This window comes from Drosophila simulans, chromosome X, assembly GCF_016746395.2.
Source record: "Drosophila simulans strain w501 chromosome X, Prin_Dsim_3.1, whole genome shotgun sequence".
Lineage (NCBI taxonomy): Eukaryota > Metazoa > Arthropoda > Insecta > Diptera > Drosophilidae > Drosophila > Drosophila simulans.
Window position 1 is genome coordinate 3,216,105 of NC_052525.2, and position 26,253 is coordinate 3,242,357.

The 26,253-nt window shown below is 42.5% G+C and overlaps 2 protein-coding genes across 2 annotated transcripts; one reads left to right on the top strand and one right to left on the bottom strand.

Moving 5' to 3' along the window:
* Positions 1-2,125: 2,125 nt before the first annotated feature.
* Positions 2,126-26,049, bottom strand: LOC6725028 (lachesin). Its single transcript, XM_016173017.3, has 9 exons — positions 25,604-26,049; positions 19,327-19,436; positions 19,040-19,225; positions 17,679-17,779; positions 15,609-15,700; positions 15,392-15,520; positions 10,542-10,661; positions 9,687-9,857; positions 2,126-9,361 (listed from the first exon to the last, which is right to left on the bottom strand). The coding sequence occupies exons 1-9, from the start codon at positions 25,707-25,709 to the stop codon at positions 8,724-8,726; spliced, it is 1,653 nt and encodes a 550-aa protein (XP_016037976.1). The 5' UTR covers positions 25,710-26,049; the 3' UTR covers positions 2,126-8,723.
* On the top strand, positions 9,970-11,435 carry LOC123327017. The gene is made up of 2 exons (XM_016173352.3): positions 9,970-10,126; positions 10,931-11,435. Exon 2 carries the CDS (start codon positions 10,939-10,941, stop codon positions 11,269-11,271), a length of 333 nt encoding a protein of 110 aa, XP_016037980.1. The 5' UTR covers positions 9,970-10,126; positions 10,931-10,938; the 3' UTR covers positions 11,272-11,435.
* Positions 26,050-26,253: the final 204 nt, after the last annotated feature.

The following is a 26,253-nucleotide window of genomic DNA, read 5'->3' on the forward strand; positions in this document are numbered from 1 at the left end:
AAAGTGCGGGAAATCATGTTATATACATTTCTAAATACAAAATGCAGGTATACATTCACCATAATAAACCGCATCTACTTTGGTATACGCGTGCCCGACATTAGTTTGCTGCCCAAGCCAGTGAAAACCGAAAAGCCAGCCCAGACCAGACTCTTTCTCTTGTCGCCGTCTGCTGTCTGCTTCCTATAAATGGTCTCTTGAATTTTCCCTGCCCCGATTCCTTAATTTTCCACCCTGCACACTGGCCTCCAAATTTTCCCTGCATCTGTTTGTTTATGTGCCGTTTGTTGGGCGGACTTTAAATGCTGGTGGCACTGCAGTCTCTGCTCCTGACTACTGGCTAATTTGATGATTTCGTGAAATACGATATTATCAGGAAGCTGACAGATCCTCGGCTCCTTTGAGAATTGCTTGATGGTCCTGAAAATCTCGCTCGAATCAACTTTATTAGTCCGTTCCACAGCACAGCACCTATGGCCTGGAATTTCCCCAGAAACTCCGCCACTTTCCCGCCTTAATTAATGCTGGCTAGGGGCGGGGCAAGTTGGGTAAACAAAAGGCGGTGGGCTCTCCGGTTAAATGCTTTAATTGAAATTAATAACCGCAGCCAGTTTTGGCCAGTTGAGCAGTCCGTCGGCAGTTGAGACAAGTACCCCGTGGCTTTCGCATGGGAAAACATTTTCGGACCCGGCACATAGACACCGAGAATTTTCAATTGTTTTCATTAAAAGTCAATTTTTGATAGCAAAGACGCTGTGGCTGGCTTACAGACAGAAAAACTATTGTTTCCACGTTATAAAAATGTTTATAACCGAGAATTGAAGCTGCAGACCGACATCGATCCAAATACATATGATTCAACATATAAATGTTTCCCATGTTTTCTTTTTTGCAATCCAAGCTGTCAAGTTGCCCAATTTTCCCCCTGTGTACCTTCAACCCTTTTTAGACACTTCTCCATCTGCCCTGCATAATTTTTGTTTCATTTCATTCTTGCCAACGGCTGCGGTCGGTCATGGCCCATTGAATTCCGTAACGGCTGCCAAGGGTTAAAGGGGTGGCATAATGGGGAGCCGCTGAAAAAGCACTGATTGAAAGTGAAAGCATTTAAAATATGATTAGAAAATTTGCTTATCAGGACCGAGGTGTGCGCGCTTTAAGGAGAATTCTTTAAGAAGCACGAATAAGCTAGCAATTAATAAGATGAGCTCCTTGCTCAGAGATGGTATCGTCTATGCACGATCCAACCAAACATAATGCCATCTCGTGTAAATCGTAGAGAAGTCGTGACACAGCTTCAATAACATTGCGACTCCCCCCCATGTTTTTTTCAATTCGGTGCAATTCCAACCAGCAGACACCTGCTGAGATATTCTACTAATTCAATTGCGAAAATGATTAAATTATTATTATTCCTGTTGCTTTTCACATACTGCAAATATAAAATAATAAAACCACAAAGCCAATGCATAATATGTATATATAACATAACATATAATTGTACTTTTATTGTAATCAAATTAATGTTTTTACGTCTTGCGTTTTCTTTTGATTATAATTGAGTTCTGTAATTACCTTTTAATGAAAATGCAATCTGTTAAGTATTAGTTCTTTTATTTCGTCAGAGCTATACTCTGGGAAAAAGTTTAATAAGATTTATACATTTAATTAAATGGTTTATTACATATTGTTTTCGTTCTCGTAGCAGAAGTCCAATAAATGCCAACTCAGTTGATGCAACTTGGGTGTGTTGCAGCTCGTGGGATTTTTCGGAGGGGCCAAGAGTAGGTGGAAGGTTAATGGAGAAAGGGGTGATGGGGGGAGTGCAGTGCTCATTGCGGTGGCAAAAGTTATTTGCTGTGTTATTTTCACAACAACTTCCGCTCGGCGCAGAAACGGATATCCTGCCTCTGAGTGAGAGATTCGGATTTGTACAACTAAATATAGATAAAGATGGGATGAGGAAAAGTTGTTGGTGCAGCTGGTCGGAGGTCTTGTCTTGTCTGTTGTTAGCTGGAAAACCCCTCAAACGCCCCTCGTCGTATGCAAAATTCTGCTTTTACAACTCCTAGGATCAAACTTTGACATGCGACCCAAACTCTGAAAATTTAAACTTTCTGATTAATTTTAATAAATATATTTTTGTCCTTTATTTGTAGAATTTGTTCGTTTACCATATAATATATATAATTTGTCTTGTATATATATGCTTGTTTATTTATTATATATAAGATATACTTTACTTTATGCGTTTACTGCTGGTTTATATAGAGCGGCTCTCAAATTTTTCAGGGAGATTTATCAAGAGAACTTTGATTAAGCTTCAGTTTTTGGTTTTGTGTGAACGTAATTGATTGATTCTTAAATCCATCCTAAATACACATTACAGTTTATCGTCGTTGACTATATACAGTTTATTTTAGCTTTAACTTTTCTTTATTATGTCTTATATACAATTTTGGGCTTAAGATCTAACAGTAATTAAAGAGCAACGAAATGAAAAATTATTTGTTACACATTTAAATGGATTTTAGCCACAACAAAACTATATACATAATGTGAAAAGTCGAAAGATTCCAGGATTCTATAACATTTCCTCTAGTTTATCTTATTTATTTTCGTTCAGCATTTAGTTCTGCTTATAATGGCACATAATGTTATTGTGTAATTCGATTTTTTGATATAAGTACAGTACCATAAAGGGAGATATATCCCGCTTAGCATATGAACAACCTTTAATGGCTCTGATTCTTGTAGAGTCCATTTTAATAACTATGATTTGCATTAAATGTAAGCCCTAATTAACAAAGTTCCAATACGAATTTAGCATTTGCTTTATACATAAACCAAAAGAACTGGTCATCTGCTGCTGTTTTCAAAAAAAAAAAAAAAGATTTCTAGTGCATTTTTAAAAGAAACATTTTAAATTAAATTCTTTTTTTTCGCCGGGTGTTCTTTAGGGGTACTTTTTAAAAAATGATTGGTCATTTCGATACGAATAAGTAAGTAAACCAATCTACTTTAAAAAGTACTTTCAATACTGCAAGGAACTGATAGCGTTTTAATTAAACTTTTAAAAAATCTCAGTAAAACTGAACCAATTTATTAGGGCATTACTATTATTCGGAGAGCAACGGTATGACCACCTAAATTTCTATATACGCACAGGGGGTTGCTCAGACGTTGTGGCTAGATTTGGTTTTATTGTTCCAGCGACAGCACAAAGCAGCTCTTAATTAAAATGCAACAAATGCACAAAGGATACTGCATCAGGACAACTGTTGCACAATGGGTCCGAGCAGGACTCGAATAAAATTTCAATTAAATCAATTCGAGCATGTTGCCAGAGGGGCCCAGTGTCAAGTGTCCTAAAGGCCGAGTGCTCAGTGCTGAGAACTCAGTCCTTCGTCCTGCGTTCTTCGAGTGCTGCCCACACATACGAGCAACATGCAACCAGCAAGTTGCAACCAGCAACCTGAAGCAGCTGTAATTGAATTTCTGCTGCTGGAGTGGCTTGTTATCTCGTATTTGTTTAATTTTATTTCTTGCTCGGCCGCCCGGCAGTCATCACAAACTGATGAAAAGATACGGCTGCAAGCCAAAAATTTGGTTCAAGCTGGGCTATTGGCTTTAGCCAAAACACGTAGAAAAAGGGGGGTCTAAAAACGTGATGCAACAAACAAAGAAGCGTATTGAATAGGCAAGTAAACCAAGCGAATCAGTGGAAAATGTTCTCGGAAAATAAATATTTTTATACTAATAAACTGAGAACCATCCTTCTGAATCCTCAATGAATTAATTTAAAAAAAAAAATGTACATAAATCCATCGACAAGCGGGCTATTCTGATCCTTTTCACTGGGCTATACTATACCATAACAAATATTTGATTTAACTTAACTTTGTAAACAGCTCCTATGCAGCATATTTGAGCAGTAATTTTGGCAAAGTTTTTAACAGTGCTTCACTTATTTATCCAGCTGTTGCTTGACAGCCGCTTGTCAGTCATTGAGACATTATAAAGCGAAGCCATTTACCGGGATACAAGAGTGCATACACGCACACTAACAAGCTGCGCACCAACACATACTCACACCCCCAGCGTAATACATATACACTTAAAGGAATATTCAAGACGACACTCATTTCGTTATTAAATCAAAAATGTTGAGTAAATTTCAGCCAGCGGCTGAGAGACTCCGCACTTATGTTGCTCATATTTTCGCTGTATATTTTCCTTTTACTTTCCGCAACGTATCATCCCCGCTGCCCACGCCTTCCAACGCCCCTTTATGTGTGTGTAACAATTCAACTTGATTGCCATTTGTTTTAGCGAGCTGCTGTCCTGTCTTTTCCCGGAAAATGCGGAAAATGTTTTGCGGCCAACACACGCACACAAGTACATTTTCCCCCGCCCATGCCACGCCCCAATCCCCGGCCACCATCAAGTAAGCGGTGTATTCAATTAAACTTCCGTCAAACATGAAGCAAACTCCCAAACTCCCCCTGAATTTTCCTCTTGCCTTGGGGTTATAAAATAAACATGTTGCCACACACAAAATTTAAATAGATACAAGTTCGCCACACTGCATAACACAATAAGCCGCAGTAAACCAAAGGCGGTTGAAAAAAAGAACGCCAAAGGAATGGACACCAAAATTATGCCGAAGCCAGTTATAAGTCACGATAAGGTTGGCCTAGGAAGGTGCCTACGAAATATTATTAAAGTAGAGCCTGACTCGGAAATTCATTGAAAAATCTTGAAGGAAAATAATTGTTATGAAACGATCTTTGTAAGAAAAATTCGCAGAGACACACTTGCGAGATGCCACGTCGCATATTAAAACCAATTTTCTTCTTCAAAACAAAACCAACTTAAGGACAGCAGTCACAGCCAGGAATGATAAAAAGGGAAATGCGAAATTAAAATACAATTTGACGGCATCAAATAGAGCAATTAAGCGCTTCTCCTCCCGCCACGCCCGCTCAACGCGCTGTTTTCCCCGCCCACGAAGGAAGAGAACACTTGGATTGACACAGACGGCAGGACTCACACGCACACACACATACACACACACACACACCATTGTGCGCAGGAAAACTTGATTACAAGTGTCGCGGAAAGCCCCAAAAAACAACTCAAACTGTGGCTCCATAACAATCATAAGCACCGAAATGCACACGTACACTGGGAAAAAGGGATGAAATATTACAAGTAGATATACTCGTACAATAAATTTGAGTTGCGGTGCAACGACAGTCAAAATGTTTGAAAAGTATTTGGTAAAACCTACAGGAGCAGTTAAACTAAATCAAATTAACCGTAATTTCTCCCGCTGTGATTGTCCTTTTGTGCATGATTGTCTGGTATTATTGCTGCTGTGTATTTATATTTGTTGTGCTATTTACGCAACGCAACAAAGGACAACAAAGGATGCGCTATTTTAATAGCATCAAATGTGGCAACAGCAGCATCATCAGAGATAACAACAAAAGAAGCTGCTGCAGAAGCAACTTCCCGAGTGAAACGAACAGCAGCAACTTCGCAGTTGCAGTTGCAAAATCCCCGCAGCAACACCATCCTTAGAATTAGTCCGTATGGCACTAATATTGGATATAACCAAGCCAAATTGGAAAAGGAATGTGTGTATCCATTCAATTCTTATGTTGATTTTCAAGGCTACATGTTCACGTAGTTCAATTGAAGCTCTTAATATCAGCTCTTAAGATCAGAAGATAAAGATTATGAAATGTACGTTTACAAATCGTATGTTTTTACATTTCTAAACCAAATGTTGGATTGTAAATTACAAAAAAAATAAAATCAGTTTTTAAATATAACGAGGATAGTGCACAACGAAACGAGCCCGATCGACATGGCTTCTCGAAAATTATTCCCACTCCTCGGCAGCCTCGACGTTGAAGGCCCTTTTTCAAAAACCCCCCGCCATTCTCTGGATTTCCTCTGGCGAATATATACAAGAAGATATACAAAGAATGGCGGGAGAATTTTTGAATAAGGGCTTCCAACGTCGAGGCTGCCGAGGAATGGGAATAATCAAGAACCGTGGAGCATACATAGATATACAAATAATTAAACCTAGGCAACTAGGATTGACGGAGTTTTGTAGGCGATATATAAACACTTTATAACAGCCTAAAAAAATGTTAAAAACAATTCGTTACTATTGGAGTAGTGTGAGGAGCTTGCACACACAATGCGTCCACAGCATCGAACTATAATGTTTTCTGAGACCTTTCCAGAGGAAATCCAGCGACTGGCTGGTGAATTCTTGAAGAGTCGTATCTTCGTTACTATTGGAGTAGTGGGTGAAGTTTGCTCAGACATTTGTGGGACTTTATACCTTATAAAAACGGGTTCCCGCGGCCTATAAGGAAACGGCGCAAGCGCAGCTCGAGACCAGTCAGTTAGTTAACGGGGTCCGCTGTCAAGGACGAAACGGAACAACGAAGGAAATACGACGAAGAAGTAAAGCCGCGCGGAAGACGGCGTAAGTTGCGAAGATGCGGAGCCCATTATCGAAGTGTCCTGACAATGAAGCTTATCTTATCTGAGACCCTGACTTCCGTTTGGTCTGCCAATCGCACAAATCATAATTTTGGTGGGACGAACAAACAAACTGGCTGAGCTAGTCGTTGCAATTCGAAGCGAGCAGAAGGCAGGAAAACAGTTTGTCACAGCTGGCGCCCAACGTGGGCGGAGCAGAGCAGAGCCTTTCCTGCAACATGAGCAACATGAGAAGCCCGACAAACATCAACACGAGCAGCAACAACATCATCAATGGACAATGGTGGCAGGAACAGCAACTTGCAACATCAGGAAAAGTGTTGCTGCCGGTTGACTAGTTCTCGATGTTCTCCGTTGCAGCTTGGCTTCCTTTTCTTGGGTGTCCGTGCAATGTGTAACAACGTAGCTAAGACAGCCCCACATTTTGGTTCGGATTTGGCGACATGTTTATTTGGTCTTTTGCCGCCTTTTGCTGCCGATGTTCATTTGGCTGTTGCTGCGGTTGTCAGCGTCTTATTATCATCATCAGTGGCAGCTTTTGGCGGTTTTGTATATTTGTAGCTGTCCCGTTGTTTTTTTTTTATTTTAGTTTTAAGTTATGGCAGCGGATTGTTTTGGGTTTTTGGGGGTCTCGAGGTTTGGGAATGCTTACAATGAAATTCACTTTGCCAAAAAGTTTTCATTTCATTAAAAACGTAGCTGTGTGGGTGTGATGTGTGTGTGGTTAACTGACATGCAAGTAATTCATCAAAAGCAAATGCAACGCAGATGGGAGCCGAGAGTTTTCTGTGTCCACAACTTGTGCCCCACAGCTGCCACACACACATTTGAAAAAAAAAACACACACACATACATAGCACCACGCATAAACACACACATACTCAGCTGCAAAGACAAGACGTTGCCACAAAAAAAGAAAAAAAAAACACTTCTCTGCAAAGACTTGGGAAATAAAGCACGAGGAAAGAAAAACTTTTGGCAAACACCAAGAAATAGTTGGTAAGAAGGGGTTACAAGCTGTGTATGAAGGGGTTAAAGGGCATCGCAGTTTGTGTGTAAACCATTTGCATCGAAACAAGAAATGTGTTTATATTTTAAGGCACAGCAGCAACGCATTTAACAAATCTGCTGACAAAAAATAAATTAGAAAAAGTTCTGGGTCTATTTATCATAAACTCACACCCTTTCGCGGAACCTCACAAGTGCCAATCAAAGTTGTACAAATCAACAAAAGGCAGCTGGAAGTAGCCCAAATCAACGAATGACAAACGCAAAGTAAAAGAAATTGGGTTCCTCTTGTTCTGTGTTACTTTTCTATATTAATTGACCTTTCAAGAGTTTTGTAAATCGGTTTGGGAAATTGGAAATTGGCAAGAAGGTGTGACAGTCGCCAAATATAAATGAGAAAAATCAACAAGAAAGGGTTGATTGATAATGAGTACAATCAAAGTTGTGGACTTGAAAGCAATAAATAAAGCGTTTTCTCCTATCGCGCTATCTTGGTACAAAATTCATTTCATATTTCTGCTCTAAAAAAAACCCCAAATTTCCCAATCTGATTTTTCTTCACTGTAAATGCTTTAGGGAACCATTTTACCTTAGGCTAGCTGTGATTCATTAACCGTGCAACACCCTTAAAAATGTCTCAATAACACTAGAAATTCTTGCGTCAAATACATTCACTAAATATGGATGCGTGCAAATACCATCCCTGTTTTTTGTTTTTCCCTTACGTTATAAACAATTTAACATTTTCTACTACAACATGTTTGTTTTATGTACGCGATCTCATTACGGTTGAGAAACTGTCTGTGAAAATGTCGTTGCTGAACGATTGGTATGAATGTAGTTAGATGCTTAGAACCTTCGACCTTCACACTATAATTTGTGCTATCTGATCGAGAATGAATTGCAAACCTCTTAATGTGTGTTGTGTTTCGTTGCCGAAGTTTTTAGACAGCGTTCAATTAACTCCATTGTAGGCGTTTCTCGGATGCATATGTGCGTTGATGAAAGTGTTGTTGATATCCTTAAACTGAGTGTTGCACACTACCACTAGCTTTTCGGTTGATAGTGTGTGTGCTTGATGAATGTCCTGTAGTAGGGACCGACCCTAGGACCACGACTTTCTTCGCTGCAGTGATGTTTTGTTGATTCTCCTGTCGAATGTACTGGTGGTTCTATTAGACTGCGTATTATAAGAGGCTGAGCAAAAGGCCGGGCAGGCTAGCCTGCGACAAGCCCATTATGAACGTATGTCGGCAGTGCCAACTCCTGACCAGGATGAGCCGCGCGAATGGGAGGAGGAGAATGGGCCAGTGGTGACCTCGACGCAATCGCGAGTCTCCGGAGCCTGAGCTCATTTCGTTGTTGTCAATGGGGCCTCGCACTTCCGTATTGCCACCGTAATATGGCGGTGGCTTGCGGGTGATGCCACCCACTTCGCCATCAAATGACCCCGACTCACCGCCAGTTGGGCCACCACCTGCCCCACCACTGTGCTGCTGGTTGTTGTGGTGGTGGTGATGGTGGTGCTGCTGATGTAGATGCTGATTGCCGCCGGAGTTGCTCGGCTTATGTGTGGCCGGTTTATTGCCGCTGGTGTAGTAAACGTGCGGCGATAACGGCGTCAAGCCCCCGCCCTCGCCACCTTCCGCCTCGAAATCCTCGGCGGATCCGTACTGCAGCTCCTCGTCCTCCGGCTGGTAGGTGACTTTGACTTGTTGTTTCTGCTTCAAAATGTCATTGGCATCCGCATCCAGGCTTCCGCCCGCTCCACCTCCCTTTCCGCCGCCGTTCAGCGGATTTTTATTACGATTCGGTCCGGGGATTTCTGTAGGGCAGCGCGAAAAAAAAACGAAAAAACGAAGAAGCGAATGAGAAAATGTAATTGAAACAAAGGTGCAAATACGTTCCATTTCGCGGATTCCAGGCCAAACAATGGAGACCACGTAAATAGCAATGTCAAAAGGAAAATTAACTATTTAAAATCATTCGGTCATATTCCTTTGCCAAACTGACTAAAATAATACATTTGAATATTGCTCTTATAAATGTCGGTGTTTTATACCAAACCGAAGGAATGCACTTAATTATTTCACCTCCACTGTTGGGCCCTCGTTTATTGCACATTGATGGAGAGGTGCTGAAAAACTCACCGTATAAGCGGATACTGCTGTCGACTTCGCCGAGTGAGTTTTTGGCAATGCAGCGATAGGATCCGACATCGTCCTTCTGGAACTTCCTGACTATCATTGACATTTTGGTCTCGTACATGGACTGCGAGCTCTCCTGCACATGATACTTGCCCGATGTCACAATCATCTCACCTGGTGGATGGTTTTAACAATTTTAACAATTCATCATTCATAGATTTATAATTTGTCCTTCCTAGCTCTAAATACAGCTCTAACAATGTAACTTGCGTAGAAATCATATCAATAGAAAGTAAGCTGTGACTCGAAATCTGTCAAATGTTAGCATTTCTTACGGATCAAAAAGTTAACTTCATTTTATTTTCTTCTATAGTGCACATCTCAAATAATTTTGTTGAAAAATAAGAACATTTTCCCAAGGAAACTCTACTGTGGAAACTTGTGTGAGTGAAAACGAAATAAAATAAGTATAATAAGCATCCTCTTTCAACTAGTCTAGTGTAGAACACGCATAGGCGTACTGAGAATGCTTGAAATTTAGGTATTCCGGGGGATACAGTCCGACCCGGAGTACTGGAAATCCCCGGACCACCGCCACCAAACTGCACCACCTGCAACGAGCGAACGTGCCGCAATCTGACAACTGACTAATGACAATGCCAAGCGCTTCGATTCGAATCGATGTTGGAGTAATGATGCGTTCGGCCCCGGAGCCCGACATCTGCATAGATGTGTGTACCCATCTGTCCGTATAGGCACATATACATATGTATATAAATGACCGTACATATTCATATATATATATATTCGCATACGTATCGGCAGACCGGTCTCGGCACTCCGCTCGCACTCACTTACCCGTGTCCTTAATCCAGTAGTTAATTGATTTGGGCGAGGCTTCGACGTGACACTCGATTTGGACATCAGTGCCAAGTGGTGCGCCGACTAATTGATTCGGCACTTGGATGACCGGATGAACTGCAACGAGATGAAGGTTTGGGCATGAGTTTGGTGGCTCAGCACTGTGAGGTGTTCAAGTAAAGCAAATGCTGTCAAGCGATCGGCCATCAAATTGGCTCAGATTGGTCAGCTCGGTTGAAGTAATTATGCTCTCTACTTCACCAAACACAATCAACACATTTAGGATGTTTTTATAAACATTTCATTGATCATCTCGAATATCAATCGTCTAATATTTCCCATTCATTGTGATTGTCATTAATTTGGATGATTACATTTTCCTGCAGTGTCGAGAATGTCGGACTACTCAAAGTTCCTGTCCAACCTGACGGATCAGCTGGCTATTCTGCCTAGAGTTGCGCCCAAAGGATTGGGAGGATTGGGCAGCCTGGGCAACTTGGGCAATAATCTGGGCAGCCTGCGCCCCGCCCACAAGGCTCTGATGTGCGTGGGCGTGGCCACTGTGGCTTGCGTTGTCCTGGGCGTCACTGTTAGGTCCTTAAAGGGAAACAGCCGCAAGGACAAGGAAAGGATCATCAATGTGCGAATCGGAAATCCAATCAAGCGGGAACTCGAGGGGACTGATAAGGACGAAGGATCCTTCGGGGAGGAGGAAGAACTCAAATAGCCAAGGGCTCCCAAGAAACTAAATATCCCCATCACTATATATTTTGACCTCGTTTTGTGCGATGCAATGTTGTTATATTTTGTTATTTCAGACCGTTAACAAAAGCGATTTTACAAATGATATTTGTTCCAAATTAAATGAATGCACGTTAACATCAAAAAGGAATTTTAGAATCAAGCCACTTCTATAAGATCGCTTTCGGAATAATTTTCGACTGCCGTTATATAGATATAACGTTTATTAATAATATTTTATACACATAGCTCTGTATGCTAACTAAGCCCTTCAATATGGCAACCATCGGCCATTCAAAAAGGACTCCCTTTGAGGGCAGAACAAAAGTTGGCTAGCGCACTTGAGGGCCAATTGAGTGTGGCATAATTTGATGGTGTGCGCTCCTGGCTTTTTCCGCTTTTCCCCCGACTTCCCTCCGCCAAAATTTCTCCACTCATTTTCCAGAACTCATCAGAATGCAGTTCATGCAGAGGACGTCGAACGGTGCTGCATTGACAACTCTTTTGCCGATGGCCCAACTTTCGTATTTATTGTCACTTAGTCCGGGTCCCGAAGGGACTGGCATTTCGGGGGAGGTCCTGACCAAAATTGGTGGTTTTGTAAAACCTGCCAGAGGACCGAAATGCGAGTACCCTGCCCCGCAGCTAACAGCTCACAGATTGCACATTGTCTTCATCTATTCTCCTGCTACCCACTTGCCCCTGCCCTTAAGACATTTGCGGCCATGTGCATTGATAGTTGATTGCTGGTCCAGCAGCGTGCAACTCTGTGTTTCGTCCTGGCGCAAGGACTTTCCCAGCCAGAGGATTTTAATTGATTTACATGGCCGACTGCGCTCTGTCTGAGCCATCAACTATCTCTATAGCCGCTTGTGTTTAGCCCTCTTAAATTTCATTTATGCATATAAAATAACTAGGTTGCAATTTTGCTTTTTGCCAGCGCCGAAGCACACATGATCAATTATTTAAAATCTGCATTCTCCAAACCTTAAATAATATAAATTTAAAACTTTATAAAGCGACAATTGAATTTATAAACAATAATATTAGGTGTATTAAATTGATTTTGAATAGATGCATCAAAAGTTTCTAGTGCAATGCCATTGTATTAAACAACAAGTAAATTTGGAAATTCATGTTTACATTTTAATCATGTTTCATAATTTTCGAATATATGGCATAACTTTTCCGAGTGAATACGGCAATGTCGTCAGCTTCTGGCCATGTCGCTGCTTTAATCCATATGTGGATCGGGGATCCGTGAACTGGGGAAGAGTCCTGGAAACCTGCCACATTTAGGGTCTATCCTCAGTGCATTTATGCCGGATAAAGGACCTGCAGTCCCTCGGCACTTTCGCTGGGCGATTTGCAATTTTGCAATGATTATTCTGAGCATGTTCCTGCCTGGCCAACGGCCACCTTTCAACCTTTCACCTTTCACCTTTGGGCCATTCAGCCATTTGGCCAGGTGCTCCTGCTCTGCAGCTCGCCCGCTTTTGCGGCAAACAAAGCCACAAATATGCACTAATGACGTCGTCAGCTGCTGCCACTCCTGCCACTGCTGCCACACGCCCCTGGCCCACGTGCTCTCTTTTCCTTGCCAACTGTCGCCCCGAATTTGCCCAGTTTTCACCCTAAAAATTTCCCAGCAATCTGGAGCACCAGACTCGCATTTCGGGCAATTGTTTTGGAGAGCTTGAGTTGGCCGAAGGTGACAAAAATTCTGAACCCATGCGTGCTGTAAGCGGTTAGTCGGCTTACAGTGCGCTTCACGGGCATAGGATTGGACCTAAACTGTCTGAGTGACATACATCGAAAGGATAATAAGGTCCCCGAATGATCTGACGCTTTAAGGGCGCTGGGATCTGTAAGGGAAGTGGTCCAAGCTCGTCGGTTTCATTTCTTTTCTCTACTCTGCACTCTTTTGGTGGCTTTCAAACGAACGTGATTTTTGTCATTTTGCTGCGTTTATTTCCTGTGTGTTCGGTTTACAACTCATGACGGGAGCGTTGCACAAAAAAGCAGGCGTGGGAGGCAGGGAACCAAACGTGCCTCGTGACCAACACTGAAAATAAGGACGAAGATGGTATTTCCAGTCCGGTTAAAGATACAGTGTTACACAAGGCAAACGTCAGCCTGCGCGCGGGAAGTTGCATGTTGCTGCTGGGATGCGGCACGCTGCCAGTTCCTGTTGCACATCCCATAGGTGCAGCTAATTAGGGGAAACGGCTAAAAGGCCGCCGAACGGAAAACACAGTGCAACGGAAGCGTGAAAGGCGGAATGCGGCAGACTTAAACACTGCAAAAAAGTGTGTCCTACTTTAATGTTGAATAATAAAGTCTAAAAGATCTTTCAGCTATACAAAACAATGCAAGGTGAAAAGCCAAAGCCACTAGAAACACGTGTGGTTGTACCTTATATATCTTCTAAGCCGCAAGATGATCACTTTTTTAGCCGTGCATTTTTATCAGCTACTTGCAGCAGCGGCAAGGCATCTGCAACTGAACCATCTCGTGCAACTGACTCCACCAAAAGTTTCCGGACCCACCAACTCTTTGGCAAACAAATTGCAAGGAAGTTGTTGCAAAATGGCAACAGGAAAAGTAAACACGCACCGGAAACGGGGTATAGTGGAGGGGGCAGGGAAATCGGGGTAAAGCGCGGGGAACTCGCTACTCTCGAGTTGATCAAAAAGTTTTCCCAGGTCTCTGCCTCGGCTGCTCCTTGCAGATAACTGCTAACCAGTGACTGTTTACTGCTGACAAGCGGTCCAAAAGATTGCACTCAAATGGTTGCGACCACAGTAATACTCCCCAAAAAAATGTGTCCTCTGATGCTGCCAAATCGTAAAATTGTTGCTAAACATACAATTGTTGGGTTCTAAAATGTAGAGTTGCCATTTGCCAGTAAAAAGTTAATTGGTACAACTTTATATAATATCAAGTTCTGGAAGAGCCAAGTGGATTACAAAAGAGTTTAGAAAATTAAATATATAAAAGTGAAATGTAATAATATTTGTAGTACATTGCATGGCTCAGATATTGTATGTATTTATGGGACAAAGGTTAAAGTTGTGCCGACACACATGGACGCAGTGCCGCTTAAAGACCGCATTAACACAATGTCAAAATGTTAAGAGGCGTGATTTTGCCACCTTACTCCTAGGGTGGACACGAAGAAGAAGTGCTGCACTGGAAAACGATCCGAAAACCAAATAGGGCGAAGAAGAAAGAGGGGCAGGACAAACAAACGCAGTGCCACCCACAAGCCGCCCTTGCCACACCTCTTTTGACTGCCTTGATGATTGAGTGAACTGCCACATGGCAGTGGAGTCAAAAGTGCAAGGGTGGGGCCGGCAGAGCGACGGGGCAAGCTGGCAAAAAGGGGGCTGCGAAAAATAGTAGGAAGTGGGCAGGAGCAGCACGTGCTGCAGACAGTTTGACAAAAAAGCTGTGGCCCACCGAAGAGGGGCAGACCCGTCTCCCCACCTGTGAAAAAAAGAAAACAAAAAACAACAAGCAAAGACGAAGCAGGTAATGCCCGGTATCAGTGACAGGATTTAAACGGATTACAACAAGGACAATCGAGTTAGCACGGCACATAGAGCAGCATAGGGCCCGAGTTTACCTTCTGTCTTCTGGCGTTTGCCTTTTATCACACCGCCCCCGCATTATTCCCATTTACTCCTTGCGCCACCGAGGTCTTTCCGTACACCGAAGAAACGAAGGAGTTCGTAGGTCAGATTCAAATAAAGTTAGCAACCCGCTTCGTTAAAATATTTAGCAAAATATATAAATATTTGCAGGGCCAGGGATCCTACAGTATGGGAACTTTTCAACGTTATCCAATTGTTCGCCTCTTCCCGATAATCGCAGTGTAGAACCCTAATGTAAGATAAACGCCACAGCTGCCGTGGCCAAAACCCAGCTGGCTGACTGATGTTCATGATGGCGATGGGGAAGATGATGTGACGGGCTGCGGATGTGTATGCGGCGGAGGATGGACATGAGGATACAACACCAACACCGACACCGAAAAGAGTTGACCAACCGCAGGCTTCTCTAATTAATGGCGCAGTGCCAGAACGAGGGAGGCAAATACTCACAGTGTATGCTGAGGGAGATGCGCTTTGAGACCGATGGGGGTACTCCGTTGGAGGCGATGCACAGATAGGAGCCCATCTCGTTCCTCGAGATCTTTGATAGCTTCAGCACCTCGCCGCGAAAGGAGGGCGCTGCAAGTATGCGGAAACGAGAAGGCGGGAACAATAAATATACGTTTAGCCCGGAAAAGCGCAAATGTCCTGCGAACTGGATACTTACCTAGGGTCTTAGTGCCCACATTGTCCTTCAGGACAATTTCGTTGCCGTCTTCGCGCCGCCAGGTGACAATCGGTTCCGGGTAGCCGCGGGCCCTGCCAATAAAATGCGACAAGAGTACAGTGAGGGATCCATAGAAGCTGGCAACTAAAAGAACTAAAATTTAAAAAATGCCCACAAATGGATTTACCTATGCTCGCCCTTTGAATTCAAATTGGCTGTTTTTCAGGTAACACTTTCTGTTCTCAACTGCGGCTCAAGCAGCTCGAGATCGGAAACCATTTAGGAACCCATAAACCATGAACCAACTGGCCACGCCCCCACAATGTTGATGGCAAATGGAAATGGGAAGCGCCAAATGGAAGTGCCGAGATGCCAAATGGAAAATATTCAAGTTCAGTGGCTTATTAAATTTAATATGACGATGCTTCAGCCGAGGACTCCATTGTGCCTCGGTTGGAGCAAAAACTTTTGTGCAATGCGAAGGCTGGGTGGGAAAGCGGAGAAGCGGGCAGGCAAAACGCTTGAAGCCAGCAGGCGCTCAAGTGTGTGGTGCACTTTGAAAACCCTTCGAAACACTGATCGACATCTCGACTCTCTTTGCATAATATATATTATATCATACAAAATATTTCATTGGTATTTCCTGGATCTGCTTCTGTAAACCTTAAAATTCAAACCTTATAAATAATGTACTCAAACGCTTTTAATGTTCGAGGGAACTGAAATCTACCAATCGCCTAGACAACATACCCTTCAATATCGAGCAGTAGTAGGTACGTCCTGGAGATGCGTGTTAAGACAGCAGTTGTTCAACAGCAAACCAGACACGGGTGTGGTAAATTTTTATGATGCCGCAAACAGATGCAAAATGGCTAAAAAGAAAATCAGCCAAAACACAGATACACAGAAACTCCTATACACATGAGCAATACAATGGGCCAACAGTTAGCAGTCAGCGGCAGTTTCTTGGCCATGTTTAGCCGGGCCAAGACAGTCTCTCTTTTTTAGCCCAACTAAGTGCAATTTGCATGGCCCAAGGACGGCTAGACAAAGCAAATTTCACTTCGGTTCAGCAAGTTATACAACAACTCTCGGAGTGGCCCTCGCTAAATGACCTTCTTGGGTTCGTTTAAGGGAAGACTCTTTTGTCTTTAATCTAACAAAATTTAAGGGAATTATGACTGTCTCTTTCGGACAAAGTTAAATTTTGTTCGCCGAATTTACTAGCTAGTAAATTTCTTTCTATTCAAGTACCTCCGCAAACCATGTAAATATTTCAATAACTCTCAACAGGAAGGTTTAATTTCGTTAAAGTTTACCAGTCGATGCTTTTAATGCTCGTTACGTAAAAGTTGAATTCATTTTAAGGGATTTGCACTAAGTGGCATTAAAAATGAACAGAAAACAAAAGAGGAATTTCGCAGACAAGTCCTCTAATAGCTTTCCACACTCGCACATTAACACATGGAAAAGCGGGAAAAGTGCGCTTATCGCCATCGTTTCATCATTTTGCGGTTAAATCGTTAAAAAAAAGAGAGCAACACTTCGTGGTTGCGGTCAAGTTCATAAATCAGCCACCAAAAATCACCCCAAAACCAAGAGCACAAATTAGAGACGGTTTTTGGTAATACCCTAATGTCGTAGGACCCCTTAAATGGTACGCACGCTTACAAGTCGAAGCGAAATCCCTGCTTGTTCGGAAAACTAGCATACCCGTCGGCGGGCTTAGCCCCAGGGTGGCCAAGGAGTTTCGGTGCTAAATCAAGAGAAATGAAGTGTCACTTAATTTGTTGACATTATTACACGGAAGGAGAATGGAAGTTGAGAGGAAAAAGATGGAAACGTAGATTGCGAATGGAAACTGGCATTTAATAGCCAAAGTCAAAACTGAACTAGGTATTACTTTAAGTCAATAAGAAAATAGTTTATGTAACGATATACTTGGTATGCTCCTATTTCTGGAAACGATTCAATGGGCTTATCCCGTTGAATGGTCTATTCAACTATTTATTGAAAACAAGTATGCGAATGCTAGGACCCAAGCTAAAACCATATACGGTACATACTCACCGACATGTCAGTCGCACGGAACTGCCCTCCGGCACAATCACATCGGAGGAGGTGTCCTCGCTGATGAAGTCCGGCGGAATCACGACGTCCAGGAAGCCAATCTACAATTACCAAAAATAAGACAAAACAGAAATATAAGACACCAGCGAGCAAAAACATTAGCACGCACCGGATTTCATTCCACTCACTTAAATGATCACAAATTACTGAAGGGACAAGGGCAGAGCCAAGTACACGGTGAGAAAATCCCAAATCTTTCTATAATTCTTTATATACTTTAATCTTTATAGACTTTAATTCGAAATTTTGTATTAATGAAATGTTTGGGAAATTAACCGTGAAATTGTAAAATAATTACTCGATATTTGTATTGCTTATTTTCTATTTATGAAGAAGAGTAACACACGAAAAAAGATTATTGAAATTTTCTCCAGTGTAATCTTGGCTGATTATGCAAGTGGCTCGTAAAGCAGGAGTAACGGCAAAGTGTTTTATATGGCGAGTAAAGCGGAGTGATGTCGAAGCGAAGTGATGTCGAATAAACTAGGAATAAACTAAGCCAAGGTAAATAGTTTAAGCCGGGACGGTGCGGGTGTGGCAAAAGGGGCGGGCAGTGCGGTGCACTTTGACCCTGCTGCCGTTGTTGTTGTTGTTGTGAGGAGCGTAAAAGTGCAAATAAAAATTAAGGAAGCATGAAATACACTTTATTGGCACCATAAACTTCACTTCGCTGGACACACGAGTGTACGTGTGAGCGGACACACCCATTCACACACGCACACACGCCGCAAATACGCACACAAACAAACAAAATTTATACACATATGTGTGCGCACATGATGCTGCCAATTTATATGCCCCAACATTTTCCTCCTCGCCGCTGTTTTCGCATAGTTTTCGCATTCGATTTGCTGCGCTTTCCTTTCCCCAAACAAGTAGAAGAATAAGTAGGTGGAAAATGTGGGAAATCAAAGGGGGAAGGGGGAAATGGTGGCGAACAAACAATAACAGCGGCAAGTACAACAGCTCAATGCATTCGCATTTCCCTCCACCGTTTAATGCCGCATGAAAAGAATGGATCGGAAAATGGGAATATCATTTTCACCACAACGTGCACAACACCGATGAGGGTCGTGCAAACAATCTGTGAGATATGAATTGAAAAGCAGGGCAGACAGAAAACTAATCAGAGTTATGCAACCAATTTTCAAATTTTCGTTTGAATATAATTGTTGAACCCCTTCAGTTTCAATGCGGCAATAAAGTAGTATAGTCTTAAAAACTAAGCGAACTACAGTGCGTATACGTAATTTTATCAAGTATACGGCAGTGCATCTGAAATTAGCAATTAGCAAACTCACCTGGCTCTTCATCGGATCCGTGTTCAGTTGGCACATATAGCCGCCGCGATCCTCCTCGGAAACCGCCTTTATGTGCAGATTCCACGTGTTCTGGTCCAAGTGGCTGACCGTGACGCGAGGATTGTGCGTGATTACGTTCTCGTGGATGGCTTGGATGGCCTTGGTGTCGGCCTTGAGCCAGCCCACCTTATTGGAAAGTATGTTTAATTCGACATCACAAACTCTCGGAAAATACTTAGTTGCATGCTGGATGATTTCCAGTGCACTGGCGCTAACTGATGACTTACCCGATAGCCGCCCAAATGTCGGACGTGACACGTGAAGGTTGCATCGCGTCCGACGGCCACGGACACGTTGGAAATGCTCTCCACGAACTCCGGCTGAAAGGCGCCAATTGCTGCAAGAATGAAAAAAAGGAGCGAGATTAGAGTGCAGCGGTGTGTGTTTTTCCAGCTGTGTGTGTGTGTGTGTGTTTGTGTATGGCAGTTAATGATATCGCGCCAGTTCACTGGCAATGCATTCAAGGCCCTTCCCTGCGCAATAATCCCCCCAGAAATACCATGCCCGCCGCCTCCCATGTTGCGTCTGCCAAAAAGTCCGTGATTTATCGCTTTTAAATGTGCCCCGTAACCAGCCTTCTACCCACCAGCTCACCTCCCACCCACCCACTGCATTCCGGCCTTGCCAACAACTTTACTATGCCAGACGACCGGCGGCAGACAATTTAAAGAGCTGCGGCGGCTAATTGAAGATCGACATCCGGCTGGGCTGCCTGGCAGTACGACTACGGCACTTTGGCTCTCCGCGAAACGAGAATCCGGAGCTCGGGCAAGTGGACGGACGAGACAACGGGTGCGGATACGGATACGGTTACGTAAACGTGAACGGCTTCGGGCACGGGGCACACGCAAATATAAATAATTTATTGAATCATCGAAAATCAAACATTTCACTTGCAAGTGCTGCAAAAAAGTTTTCCAGGCCGTAAACCAAAGAAAGAAAATATGCAAATATTGAAGGAAGACAGCGAAGAGGGTTAATACTCTTACATAATATTCATTTCTGTGGGATATTTTAGAAAATAACGATAACTCATCAAGCCCGCTAACTACACTAGTTTATTATAATGAATCTAATGGCCGATTTTAAAGTTGTAACGATTGTAAACTAAAAAATGAAGATGCAGAATCCGAGGGACCCCGTTTAGGTGTATGAATGAAATTGAATGGAGTGGATCGAAGGGATTCACCAGACAGCGACTGCTGTACGCACGACTGCTGTCCTGGCCGCAAACTCCACCCGAAAACCCGAGAATCCCGCTTCACCGGCGTCTGCATCATCGTAATGCATGCAAAAAACTTTTGGCAAACTTGAAATTTAAATATTTATAGACAGTACCGTTGGCTCACCAACGGATTGCCGGAGATCGGGCGGGTATTGTGTGTAGAAATATATATGCGTTTAAGTGTTGCAGGGCGAGATGTGCTGAATTGACTCAATTGGCCAGAGGCATGATTTATCGCACTTTCGGTGACTATGTGTGTGCCGCCTGCCGCCTGCCTGCCAAATGCAAAACGCCGACCCAGGAAGTTCTAGAGTTGATAATCTGGATAATCTACTTGCCGGCCACAAGCTAAAAATATTCAAGCAAATTTATTCCGGCGAGGGAATGCATTCATTGGCGAATTAATTGCTGCACTGCGTGTTGTTCGAGATCGCACTGATTGAATTCATTATTGATTTATTGGCAAATTAAATGTTGATATGCCCGCAAAGCCGTCAGTGAGAAACAATGGCGGAATTAACAAAGTAAATTTATAGCTGCCGTTAAAGTGCGCAGCAAATATTTACCTTTCTTTGAAGATTTTATTGCACAATTGGCCGAGCCTTTGAAATTGTCATTTCAAATGTCAACCATTTGAAAAGCCGCAAGGTTATTAATTTTGCAGCTTATCGTATTCACTATTGATAAAACAAAAAAGTATCAGCACATTATTGCTGATTAATTTTTTAACAAAATCTGTGCGTTAAGTTTCAAGTGCAGCAAACTCGGAGATTTGGTGTCGGAAACTCGCAACCACCCCAAAGTGTTGTGCATGCGGACGGTACAGTGAAGCCTGGCCCCTCGCACCTCCGGCAAATGGCAAACGGCAAATGCTGTTGCTGCTTGGCTGACTGCGGCTTGTTTGTCAATCTGTCGTAGAGTCTCTGCATGCAGGCGAAGATGTTTTCCAGCATTGTGCCAATCCCAATGAACTTGTCGCCGCCTCCCCGCTCCCCCGCCCCTGGAGTCCAACCACCACTCGATGCCTCTCATCCAGTTGTTTGTGAACTTTGGCCTGACTTCTGGTCGTGGGTCAGCATCCTTGGAGCCTTTCTGCCGGGCAGATTTTCAGATGCCAGAGGAGCCAGAGTCAATTAACCCCCGGGCTTGGACCACTCAAAATACGAAATCCAGGTCCCCCGCCTCATAAATCTCCGCCTTCATTTCAATTTTCGGCTCCAGCATTTCGAGTCTCGTCTTGTCAATTTTTGGCTCACATCCCGGGGCGCCTTTTCGCATTTGCTCGGAAAAAAGTTTAAATCACACAACGACAATGAGGATTTGCCGACGCAAATTTATGGCTCGGGACATTGGCAAAAGTTAAGCAAGGAAACGTATTAGATTTGGGCGGCTGGCTGGGTGTTTCACATGTGTGGGTGGCAAGGTAAACACACACGATCCGATTCAAAGATACAAAGATGCCAATCTGCATGGGAATGACAGTGGGGACTGGAGACCAGCAACTCTGATTTCTGCACTAAAAGAAATAAGTTCGTTTACAGAACAGCAAGTTTTTGCCATGGACCTGGATAACAAAATTGTAAGCCACTTAGTTCGCAAGGAATATAGGTTTCAATGGTTTCTTTCACTGTACCATGTTACCTTTTCACTGGCCCTTCGTTTTTTATGGCCTCACACTTGAACAGGCCCACAAATCCAGTGGCAAAGCACCAATGATAGGTGATAATGGCAAATTTGAAAGCCAAACAGAGTGGGTTTCCAGACCCAAAGACACCGAACCTGCTGCAAACTGAAGCTGAAACAGAGAACGAATTTGGCCTTAAAGTCATGCTTTGGCCAAGACAAACAAATGACTTGGGCCAAAAAGGAACGGCATCAAGGAAAAGCCAGCAAATTGACTGTCGGTTGGCATTAAAATTAGCATTTTTACAAATCGTTTTCGACTGAACTTACAAATTTCCCGGCGAAAATTCAATTTAAATTTCTCGGCTTCTCCCCTTTTTTCCCTAACAAATGTCGCGCAATTAATTGTGTCTAGATTTCTGTTTCACACTTTCCTGGAATATATTTTTTGGTGTTTTGAAAAGGGTTGCCCTATAATTGACAAAGTTTCTCGTGCAAGAAGACAGGTCCATTCATTTCGAAATATTTAAAAATGTATCTAATATTGTTTTGGTTATTGCTGTTTATTTTAAACAAAAAACTTTAATAAACCTTCAATTCCATTCCTCATCCTCGTGCGATTCGCTTACTTCAATCCCAATTCCTTTCTCCCCTATTTTCGAATTTTATTCTTTGGGCGTCACATAAAATTAATTACAAATTACGTGCATTTTTCGGCGCAGAGCAACTTTTCTCGCAGGCAAGCGGGAAAAAAAACTAGTAACTCCGTCTGCGGCTTTTCCCGCTGACCGCAGGCGCTAAAAGCCGAAGAACCGCCGACGAAAAAACACATGATAAGTGCAGGATAAAGGGAGTTGTGAGTTAAAACTTAAAAAAAAAGAAATGCATAATACACAGTAAATAAAATAATGTGAAATAATGACACTTTGGTATGCCACAGGAAGCTAAAAGTACGCAGCCAACGATTTTGAAGGCGGCATATTGAAAAATTAAAGTATTTTTTTTAAATACCACAATTATAGAAAGATTGAAGTGAGAGAAACATATTTTTTCTGTTATGCGTGCAAAAAATCGTGGTTACTGCCGGTGCTGTTGGTATCAATTAAGTCACTCGGGGGACGGCAACAGAATGGCCATTAATGGCGCTATCTCGCTCCCGCCATTTGGCCATACTGCGGTTTAGCTTACATTTCACATCCGGTGGGTGGGCGGGGGTGTCCTGTTTGGCAATTAATTTGCATATCATTGATATGCACACACAGTAGCAAACACGCACATGCACATTATATTTGCTTAGGATTATTATCGGTTATTAATGTTGCTGTAATTGAAAATTATTTTCACTTTTATGTTTATCATTATCAGCTGCCAGTTTACATCCTACATCCACAGCATTTCCATCTGCGGCATTATCGTCGCATGGGAATTATTGTTTGCCGTGATTTAAGTGCTTTAAATATGCACATCTGCATGTATTTCGTATTTATGCGGACCGAGGACGAAGCGTGGGCCACGTCCATGCATAATTATCAACATTATGGGAATAGTTTTGCTACTAGTTGGACTTCCTGAGGTTTTGTCGAGCCATTTTCGCACCATTGACACGTGTTAAATATTGTAATAGATTTTGATCCAAAGGCTGGTCAGCATTGGATTCATATTTTAAGTAACCTTTAATATTAAGCGAATTTTAATATTTCGAAACGATTTAATCTAGGTTTAATTGGTACAAGCCTCGAACTACATAAGTATTCTGTTCTCAATTTATGTGCCATAATAAACAGTTTAGCACGCGTTGATCTTATAAGTGGCGGCTTGTCTATTAAAGTTTTATCGAGTCATAATAAAGCTGATTTCTAAATTAGTTCGGTTTACTAGCCATCCAAATGGCTAGGGAAATCTACCTCGGCGCATTGAAAGCCCCACAGCGAATCAAAATTAATGATACGATTTAACCACATTGACTGGGGAATAAAACAAAGGGCCAACTGTTTTTAGAATGAATCGCAAACAATAAAGACCGCGCCGTAAATATTTAATGCGAGGAAGGAAAGTATTTGTGATTGTCGCGCCGACGTGAACAATTTGGCACTTCATTTTTTACAATTATCACACGATGGGCAGACAATCGGAACAGCAATCACCGGCGGCCAGGTGAAAATGTGCCCAGGGAATATTGTGGTAAGAGGGGAGTGACGGCGGGAAAATGGGCAAGGTGAAAACATAATTTTTACACAATTAAAATGAGGCGAGAAATATGTGCGCACGATTCAGTGACCAGACAGTGTATCGCTAAATTAAACGACATCTGAAGATACTTTTAATAAAGAGACAAACATTTGTTGTCTGACGGGAAAACGGTTCAATGCATTTTTGTATCGCTAAATTAAACGATTTCTGAAGGTAGTTTTAATAAAGAGACAAGCATTTGTTGAACAAACATTTTAAAAATCTTAACAACAATGTATTTACTATGATTAACGGCAATTACGTTTTAAGCCGCTCTATACTTTCGAAACATACTGTACTCGCGTTGAACAGATTTGGCTCGAATCCTGATATCAGTGGGATCAGCTCTGAAAATGTGAGTGCAGATGTAAATGTAAATGTAAGTGGATGAGTGAGTCAATTAAAGCGCCATTGAATGGCCAGCGTTCAGTGTTCGATGTTGCCCGTTGTCTTTTGTTTATTTATTTATTTGTTTGTTATTTATACGTTTTAATGCCAAATGGCAATTGGCAATGGCAACAATGCAGCGGGCAAAATGCAAAATGCGAAATGGAGAATGGTATCCATGACAGTGCATTAAGCAGTCCCCAGCAGTTATTAATCGCCTGTTTTCCCCGCTCTACCCATCATTTAGGGGTTTCAATAGGCCCGCAATACGGCGAAACAATTATCAAGTCGGTTTGCGTTCGCTTTCCCGCCGGATTCCGTCCGTCCGTTCGATTTCCGTTTCCGTCGCTGCACAACACTGATTGCAGGGTTGCACTCGGGCAGAATGCGGCCTCGATAAACACCTGATAAGCTCGCGATAACACCCATAAGCACTCTTCAAACGGATCAGGCCAAACGCCAGCCCACTGACCAGATCTGACTTTTTTTTACTTTAATACTCCGGTTGCATTTTACAGCACCAAAAATTAAGTTTTCAGCTGATTGAACAAGTTTTACAGATTTTTATACTGAAGTAAGAGCAATTCAATAGATCTTTATAGTTGATGAGTGTTTGCTTATTTTTTTTTATTAAAATGATGCGGAATCCGGGGAGAAGTGGAATATTTCTCAATTATTTTTAAATGAGCGGACCGACGGTAATTAAAACGATCCGCTTTAAAAATATTACATACTATAACAAATTAAACTTTGAATACGAGAATATTTTATATATGACCATTTTCCAGTTTATAATTATTATCAGAGTCGATTTTGAAGTAATACTATATTCAATAATTACTTTATAGGAAATAAGTCTGTCGGAAACGTTTTACAGTTTCTAGTTTACTGTAATTGTAAAATAACTTCTTTTCGGGTTTCTTTATTTTCAATTCGAAATATTGTATAAATCAAGAACACACTCAATAGTTCTCAACATTTTGTACAATCCATTTAAACTCAGTTTTTCGATATTTTTTACGCTCTAATGATCCTTTTACCTTCCAGAAGCGAAACGATGAGCAGCAGGTGAATCAGCATTTTTCCATTCCGATCGCACCTGGTGAACTGAAAATTCAGAAGTAAGCGTTTCGCCGAGACTGGCATTTGGTTTTAATAACTTCACAAACACATTTGCGATCGTCACGCGGAAAAAAAAACAGCTTCACTGCACTAAAAAAATGGTAAAAAAATATTCGCTGCTATAGAGTATTTTTTATATATTAATAATTATTTCTTAGGGACGCGAGTATTCCGAGAGTGCAGCTTCGAGTTCCGTTTGACCGTTTTTCAACCAGCCGACAGCGCCGACGTTGATCAACTGAAGATGCAGCTGCCGGAATAAGCATCCTGTGGCCTCGAGGACGACCGAAAACGAACAACTCGACGGCACCGAAATGGCACGAGTTTCGAACGAAGCGACACGAAGTCCTGTCGTAATCGTTAGCCGTTGGATACTGTAAAACCGAACTGCCGTCCCGAATGTCCTGCTGACGAACCCTCGTTGCCAATTGTCGAAGTGGATGTTCGAATCGAACGCCGTCCACCATGTGCCGAATGCGATCCACATGGCGGGCACGTGGTGGAATGCATAGCCCGAGGATGCCGGCGGGGGGATGTCCTGGCAGCGCAGGCGCCGTGTCCTTCGGAG

Bases quoted from the DNA above. Each gene is read 5' to 3' on its own strand.
- LOC6725028 (XM_016173017.3), bottom strand. From the start codon at position 25,709: ATGCCAGTCTCGGCGAAACGCTTACTTCTGAATTTTCAGTTCACCAGG. The intron at 15,521-15,608 runs GTAAGTATCCAG...GCATACTTGCAG, and splicing joins TGTGGGCACTAAGACCCTAG to CGCCCTCCTTTCGCGGCGAG. The intron at 10,662-15,391 runs GTGAGTATTTGC...ATCTCGTTGCAG, and splicing joins CATCTCCCTCAGCATACACT to TTCATCCGGTCATCCAAGTG.
- LOC123327017 (XM_016173352.3), top strand. From the start codon at position 10,939: ATGTCGGACTACTCAAAGTTCCTGTCCAACCTGACGGATCAGCTGGCT.